Consider the following 8,215-nt stretch of genomic DNA (forward strand, 5'->3'; position numbering starts at 1 on the left):
TCAATTTCTCTTTTCAGACAGTGACTGTGCTCCCTAGGATGACCTTTTATTTCAACAATAGAACTTTATGGGCCACGTCTTGAAACGTGTCGAGTTCACGGGCTCGTTTTGTCACCTTTATTCTGGTTCCTAAATGGGAACCATGAAAATGGAAACTGTGGAGATGGGAACGTTTTCAGAAAATAATGCAATTAACGCATACATAATATACTTTGTGACTTTTATCTCCATAATACAAACCCAAATAAAGAAACTTAATATGTAGGTTTCTTCACATAGCAAAGTGCACATAGAGCCAGCGCTCGTTTCCAGCTACTGGCTGGTTTCAAACCAGAGACAAGACGCTCCCTTATTGGCTAAACTGGCCGATTGGCCATTAATCCGCATGCGCAATAAAAAATGGACGCGGTCGGAAACGTATGCTCCGTTCAATATGTAACCGAAAATGGGAAGTTCCGAGTTCCAAGTGTGAGAGAGGTGGGATTCTGAAATTTGACTCGTTTTAAAAGGTTTGTGTCGAGTGAAATGACACAATTGTACACTTAACCGCATTTGTTTTGTGACTGAAGGAATAACGTGAAGATGAATGCAATGGTGCGCACCCGAAACGCCACAAAGATTAGCTCTGAAATAAACGCAACAAATTATTCAAGGAACATCATAACTTGCCTCTAAACTGACGTCTTTGTTGTTTTCAGTACGCTCCGAAAAATTGGAAAACGTTTCATACGTGAGCTAGTATTTTTTTTCCGCGTTAAAAATACAACTACCTGGTTTTGAATGTTAACGTTGCTTCCGTGTTACGACCTGTCTGTTTTGGAAATGCAAGTTTACTAGACGTGCATGAAAGCAGCACGAGAAGGAAGCGGAAAGGAGAAACCGTTGTGGACACTTTCCACTGAAAATAGGGTAAGTATGAATTATTTTCTCCTAAAACATTTCAATATTAGTCACATTTCGTTACCAGGCTGTACACCACGAGTTGAGTTAGCTGACTAATCACAAACCATAAATAAGTTAAACAACGCATGCCGTGTTTCTAATTATCCGCAAAGGGGTATTGGTGGGAAGTAACAGTGTGGTTAAAAAAAAAGAAAATACAATGTATTTTACGTACATAGCTTATTTAACTGTGGTGTAGAGGAGCTTTGTTAGAAATAAAGCTGTGGCTGTAAAGGCCATCCTGAAAATGGGATTAATGTTGAACAAAGCTTTGTTTATAACGCAGATTTATCCACCGCTGGACTCCTGCCAGCTGTTCAGGTCAGTTCGGTGTTTGTTGTTTTTGGGAACTGGCGCTGGGCCTTTTATTGTCACTGTAGCTGCTGGCCGTAACAAGAGGAGACACTAAACAACATAACTGATCGGGGGTAATATGAGCCAAGTGTTTTCCGCTGCCTTCTTGTTGCTAAAGCCAAATATTCCCAGGAACAAACTGCTGAATGTGGTGAGGTTTAGCTGCACATTTGCATTTAATTTTCCCTTTTGTAATCTAATCAGCCAGAAAAGTCTTCTAATCTCTGAATGCCTGGATAAATGAGTTACAAGCAACCTAGAGACACACAGCTAATGATTTGGAGAGACCAGTTAAGCTAACAATCATATTTTTGAGCAGTGTGAGGAATCCAGAGTACCCAGGAAAAACCCACACATGCATAGGGAGAACAAACAGAAAAACCCTACGTCAATTTCTTTTTTTTAGCCAGTAACCTTTTTGGTGAATCATCTTCTCGGAGCTAAAATACTACCTTATGTCTATTTTTAATGTTGTTCATAGATTGAGCTAAAACAATAATACATATTTCTATATGTATGACTGGAAAAGTCTCAAAGTATCCCATTTAAAGTTGGTTCTAGAAGAGGTCTGGCAACATCTGTGACCTGTTCCTTAAGCTGAGAAGTCAGTTAATGACGGATTCAATGAGCAGCTTAGCAAACAAACAAAAAAACCCGTCTAAATATGTACTGGGCTCAAAGAAAAGATCCTCATAAAGGTTATTTGCCTTTTGTTTCCTCCTGGGCTCTTTTCCCCTCTAAAAACAAAAAGAGCGTTTATGCATGAAAAGTAAAGTCGTCTTCAGTCAGCCAGCTGACTGTCGGCGCACTGCAAAGGACGGATAGGAAAAGTCCAATTTCAAAACTGGACCTTTGTTTAAAATGTTGATATACCGGCTCATCTGTTGTAGCTGCCATTTAAAATTGCTCCGTTGCTAGAAGATGTCTGGTTTGTGTAATGACAACACGGGCCCAACCCATCTGCAGCTCGGTTAATAAGCAAGAACAATAAAAAAAAACAAAAAAAAAAAAACACACCCACTCAATCTGGCCAGGTGCTAATACCTGAGAGGAAAAAGCATCCAAGGTCCAAAGAAAATCCTTGAGCAATATCAGAATGAGACAGTTTATAAATGTTACAAACACAAAGATGATTTAATGTTCTACACAGTACTGCATGTAAAACGTGTGGAAAGATATTAAAATAATATAACCTAGTTAATGTTCTGAAATCTAAAAAACATGTTTGAAACCTGAAACTCACAAAAGTAAAGCAGAGTAAAGGTAAATGTACCAAAGCAGAAGTTTTTATGGTTGAAAATAATAAAACGCTGCATTTTAAACCCAGTTAAGAAACTTTAAAGGTCACTGCAGTTAAGGGAGAAACGCTTATAAGGTCAGCCATTTTGAAAATCATCACCTTGCTAAAGTAATGGCCTAAGCAATTTAGGCAAAAAACCCCAACAAAAAATCAATCTTGGTGACAAAGTGACACTGTTTTGTTTTCATTTTACCAGTAAAAATCAGAACCGAGCCAAAACCTACTTAACATTCTGACTGTTATTTTACTAAGCAGCACATTTAGATTTTTTTTCTTCTTTTTATTACGATTGTCAGCTTTGTATGACAAGTGTTTTAAATTACACCCACACTCAGATTCTCCTGATTTTATTTTTAACTGTTTTTTTCTCCAATCACACACCGAGTTCTTAAATTCCTCCCAGCAGGTGCGACCCCGCGGCGTCCCGTCCGCCTCCAGCGATGGACAGCCTGGAGGAGGACCTGACCTGCTCCGTGTGCTACTCGCTGTTCTCCGACCCGCGCGTCCTGCCGTGTTCCCACACCTTCTGCAAGAACTGCTTGGAGAACCTGCTGCAGGTGTCCACCAACTACTCCATCTGGCGCCCGCTGCGCCTGCCCATAAAATGTCCCCACTGCCGCAGCGTGGTGGAGCTGCCGCCGAGCGGCGTGGACGCGCTCCCGTCCAACGTGTCTCTGCGAGCCATCGTCGAGAAAGTAAGACGCGTTCAGGGTGAGATATTCATACTAAAAAAGAAACATGCTGATTTGCGTCTTGCCGTTTCAGTACCAGAGGGACAGCGAGCCGCGGGCGCCGTCCTGCCAGGAGCACCGCAGGCAGCCGCTCAACATGTACTGCGTCCAGGACCGGCAGCTGATCTGCGGCCTGTGCCTGACCGTCGGCCAGCACCATGGCCATCCCATAGACGACCTGCAGGCGGCCTTTGTCAGAGAAAAACAAACCCCGGCGCTGCTGCTGGCCAGGCTCTCGGAGCAGAAGTGGAGTCAGGTGGGGGCTGGGAGGTTGAGCGGCCCTGTGGGAGTCTGTGGGGGAGAGAGGCTAAACCGTAACGCTGTCCCCCCGTGTTTCAGGTGTGTGAGCTGGGGGAGCAGCTGGAGCAGGAGAAGGCGCGCTGCGACGCTCTGCTGAGGCAGGACCGGCAGGAGGTCAACCAGTTTTTTGTCTCTTTAGAGGAGGTGCTGGCCAGGAAGAAGCAGGCCTACCTGGAGGCTCTGAGCGAGGCTGCTGCAGAGGTGGCCGCGACCTACGACCCCCTCATCCACACAGTCAAGGAGCTGCAGGTGTGTAAAGCTCTGCCATAATAAGCAATCAATCGGTTAATTTCATGACAAATTAAAACAGGGTTTCCGCGCTGTAGTAAAAGGTAGTAAATTAAATTGACTGAAATTAAGGCCAGTAAAAGGTAGCAGAAGGTAATAGAATTAAAGCTGCAAGCAGCCTCGAACGGCCCTCGCAGCTCAGCGCCGCTCCGGCCTATTGGCGAACGCGGGGATCCCAGCACAGCCGCCCACTCGCCACCGCAGACGCTCTCGCGCACTTCCTGCACCGGTGCTCAATGTGACCTTTCTGTCTGGTGAAAGGTCACATCAGACTCTATTTCTCTGAGAACTCAATTTCTCAATCGATCTCTTTGTCACTGGTGGAGTAATACTGACCCCTACTGGCGAAATACTGATGTAGTTATTCATCATCTTTGTGTCGACTTGTCACTGTGTTTTCTCTGTCTGATGCAAGTTATTTCTCTGAAAACTCCGTTTCTCCATCGGTCTCTTTATCTTTGGTGGAGTAATACTGACCCCCTACTGGCGAGTTACTGAAATTGTTGACAATGACTGCTGATGAATAACAAATGCTGTAGTTTTTAATGAAAATGAATGAATCAGTGGAGTCAAATTAAAATTGAATACTATTGGGCTCTTTACAGGTTGACAAAAGTCAATCATAAAAAGTTTGTTGCAAATCAGATGACTCGTATGTGATTTAGAGATGACTGTATGCATACGGAGAGGGATTGCAATTCGCCATACGGCCACGCCGCATGGTTCAGCCAGCAGCCAGCATTGACGGAGTTCATCATCATTTCAGTTGGCACAGGATTAAACCCATATGAAACAAAGAGTAAAAGTAAAACATCCGGCAGAAAAAACGGAGGACTTCCGGTTGGAAGGGGGCGGGGCTTAGGTGATGTCACCAATTGACCATGTGACTGTGATCAGGGCTGGTCTATAATGAGACATAGAAAGTCTGATGCAGTGGTGACCTTGTCTGTGGAAGTTATTGCACTTTGATGTTTCATGGCGAATAGTCAAAGTTTGACACTTAGCCACGCCCACATGCTTTGATGTACAAAAAAATTGTAGGAGAACTTTTGACCTACTATGCCTCAAGAGTGTGTGGAGTGATTTTCAAGTCTGTATGTTAAACGCTGTAGGACGAGTTTGATCAGATACTATGTCACTAAAATGGACATGATGGCCATGATTCAAAATGGCCGACTTCCTGTTGAGTTTGGACCATGGCACCAGGAGACTTTTTCGTAGTTCCTGACAAGATACATATGTGTACCAAGTTTCATAATTCTGGGTTAAAGCATGGCTTGGCGATGGTCATTTAAAAACCTCTAGGGGGCGCTTTAGAGAAATTAGGCCACGCCCACCAAAGATTCTTATGGATTCCTGTCCGGGGCTGGATAAGGATCCATCCCAGTAAGTTTGGGGCAGCTCAGCTCGAAACTGTGGAATTTAGAGTCAAACGTATGGCAGCAGCGTGACCTGTCACTGCGCTGCGCCGCCATGGCCACGCCCTCCATTGAAAACTCGTGGCGCTTTAAAGCAAGTGAGCCCAATTGTTATCTGTCATCCAACACAAGATCACCTTGATTAGATCAAGAGAACCAGAGATGGAGCTTTCCAAGAAAAAAAAAAGTTACTTCCTGTTCTTAGGGGGCGGGGCTTAGATGACGTCAGACTGTGACGATATAGGATCGTCAGGCATCCAACCAGGATCACTCAAGCCAAGTTTGGTGCAGCTCGGTCGAAACATGTCGAGTTTCGACTGAGTCTGGAGGATCCAGTGGAGCATCGTACCTCAAGTCTCTGAGTCATCGGAACCTCCAAAAGAAAACTTGAGTGTATTTGAGAAGCTCCACTTGGCTCGCGATGTCGGCCATAAAGCTCAAAATCTTTTTGGAGACATGGCCAACATCCTTGAGAAGACAAAAAATCTGTGTATGTGGGTCCGGCCAGAGTTAACTCTAAAGTTCTACGTGGGACTGTGGTTGGCCTTTATCTGCTTGTGCGTGTTACCTTACCAGCTGCTGGGGCCGGACCACTGGAGGCGACGAGGAGTCTCCTGGGGCATTAGGGGGCGGAGACTCGGAGGGAGCACTGGGAGGCGGAGACTCGTAGGGAGCACTGGGAGGCGGAGTCTCGGAGGGAGTCTACGAACCCTGTGGTTCAGTTCAATTTATCCGTCTTAGTTACTTACCATTGAGTTTGTGAAAAATTATAAACATAATCAAATTACATTTTCAGTGTTCTACTAATCAACTTCATTTATACCATTAGGCAGATTTGGTGACAGTGAAGTGATGCTTCACTCTACAGGAGATTTGACAAACACACAATAAAAATTAAATATAACAAGATCAAGAGTCCATCCATCCATCCTTCTCCAGCTGCTACCCCCGCGACCCGACCCCGGATAAGAGGAAGAGCATGGATGATTAAAAGTGGCCTTTTAAATACATGAAGTATTAAAAGTCATAAAAACTATCAAATAAAATCACACAGATTTTTAAATACAGTATTGTTCAGACAAAGATTGAAAATGAATAAAAATAATGTTGCATTTGCCAATGATTAGGAAAATGCAATGAGAGATGTATTTATTTTAGTGCTTGTCACATTTCTATCAGGGCTGCCAAGAAGTGTTTCGAGAGTCAAAACATCAAAATTTTACGCTGATAATAAATCAAATCATCCACTTTTTATTTATTTTTTTTTGTTTTTAATGGTTTCGTGTTGCTTTAATTGGTTGGCGGATCTCAGGAGGAGCAGTTGGACCTGGTGTCTCTGGGCTCGTCTGTGGAGGAGGAAGACTCCCCCCTGGTGTTTTTGGAGAAAGTCCATCAGTTCAGAGATCGGGTGGAGAAGTTCATCAGAACCCCGCTGCCCTCCGGCATCAACCTGTCGGTGACGCCGCGCGCAGCGGCCTACCTGCAGCAGAACTGGCCCGCGGTGACCATCAGCAGCCTGGAGCAGGCGCCGGTTCCCAAGCTGTGCTGCCGCACCAGATGCGACGGTGGCGTCGGCACAGAGGCAGACCCGCCTGTCCCGCCTGCCTGGGACAGGTGGCGCCAGCTGAAGCCCACCGCTTCGGTAGCTCTGCTGGGCCTGCTGCTGCTGCTGGCGGCGTTGTGGGCCAACCCCGTCGGAGGCGCGTCGCTCGGGTTCTCCCTCCTTTCCCGCCTCAGTCAGCTGGCCCAGAGTCTGAGCGGCAGCCTCGTCTCGTCCGTGTGGGACACAATGGAGGCGGAGTGCGCAGAGATGGGGGCTGCAGTGCAGAGGTGGAGCTCGCAGCTGTCTGTCCTCAGAGACCGAGTCGTTCAGCAGGTGGCTGCTTTACTTAAAACGTCGACGTCTCGCTGAGGAAGGCCGAACTGGAAACCAAACTGTCTGAACGTGGAGGAGTCTCTTTTCCCCAGTTCCAAAGAACCAAAACTGCCTCACTTTTGTTACTTCTGCTAGTTACGATTTTACATTAACAGGTATGTTTGAAGTTTCACATAAAAAAAACACACTACGTCGTGTCCAGCCTAAACAGCAACAAGGGTTTTTGTTTTTTTTGCCTTCTCAGCGAAACAGGAATTTAATTAAGCCAGAATTTCCTCTGCTCATTTCCTGTCAGCACACTTAGGAGATGAAGACAATCAGAGGAGAAATGCTGCAGCAGCAGCAGATGTGCAGGTTTCACGTTCATTTCCTGGGTGTTTCACTCTATAATCACACATTATGTAGCAATATTCATTTTTGATAAGTGTTACTTTCTTCTCATTATATTACTTCCACTCATAATAAAAGTTGCAGAAACTTGCATCAGATCTTTCTGACATTATTGGACACGTTGCATGTGCACCTTACCACACTAGACTGTTTACAACAAATAATGGAGGAATGTGTTGCATAAGGAGCGACTCCCAATCTGTGCCTTTAATTATCCTGCCTCCCCGTTTCTCCCAGGACCAGGACTTTCAAGGAAATGGCGCATCTTGAAAATCTGCCTCAGAACAAAGTCCATCATGGCGCCTTGTTTACCATGTTGGTTTGATGTAAACTGGGATTTTGAAATGTGGCAAAACCACAGCACACAGCCCTCTGAAACAAAATAAATGTAAACTGTAAAAATTTGTTGCAACCTGTAGGTTTTGTTTTTTTTCCTATAAACCTTTTTAAATATTCAATAATTCATGTAATAAAATTTGCAGAATTACATCTTTCAAGCTTCCATTAAACTGTGAAATCAGACTTCAGACTGTCACACCATGTGGTGCCACCTACTGGACAGCTAGTGCAAGTTCATAAATGACACCTTTGGATCATCTCGCCGGTCCAATATCAG

The 8,215-nt window shown here is 44.8% G+C and overlaps 1 protein-coding gene across 4 annotated transcripts; it reads left to right on the forward strand.

Annotated features, from left to right (window-relative positions):
* The first annotated feature begins 821 nt into the window (after positions 1 to 821).
* trim59 (tripartite motif containing 59) lies at positions 822 to 7,690 on the forward strand. 4 transcript variants are annotated; one of them, XM_023351670.1, is made up of 6 exons: positions 829 to 909; positions 1,229 to 1,263; positions 3,000 to 3,291; positions 3,362 to 3,583; positions 3,667 to 3,876; positions 6,646 to 7,690. In XM_023351670.1, exons 1-6 carry the CDS (start codon positions 844 to 846, stop codon positions 7,243 to 7,245), a joined length of 1,425 nt encoding a protein of 474 aa, XP_023207438.1. In that variant the 5' UTR covers positions 829 to 843; the 3' UTR covers positions 7,246 to 7,690. The 4 variants fall into 4 exon arrangements, with proteins under 4 accessions (XP_005808067.1, XP_023207438.1, XP_023207439.1 ...); XM_023351671.1 differs by having other exon boundaries at positions 3,003 to 3,291; XM_005808010.3 differs by lacking the exon at positions 1,229 to 1,263 and having other exon boundaries at positions 822 to 909; positions 3,003 to 3,291.
* Positions 7,691 to 8,215: the final 525 nt, after the last annotated feature.

The sequence above is a fragment of the Xiphophorus maculatus genome, chromosome 18 (assembly GCF_002775205.1).
Source record: "Xiphophorus maculatus strain JP 163 A chromosome 18, X_maculatus-5.0-male, whole genome shotgun sequence".
Classification (NCBI taxonomy): domain Eukaryota; kingdom Metazoa; phylum Chordata; class Actinopteri; order Cyprinodontiformes; family Poeciliidae; genus Xiphophorus; species Xiphophorus maculatus.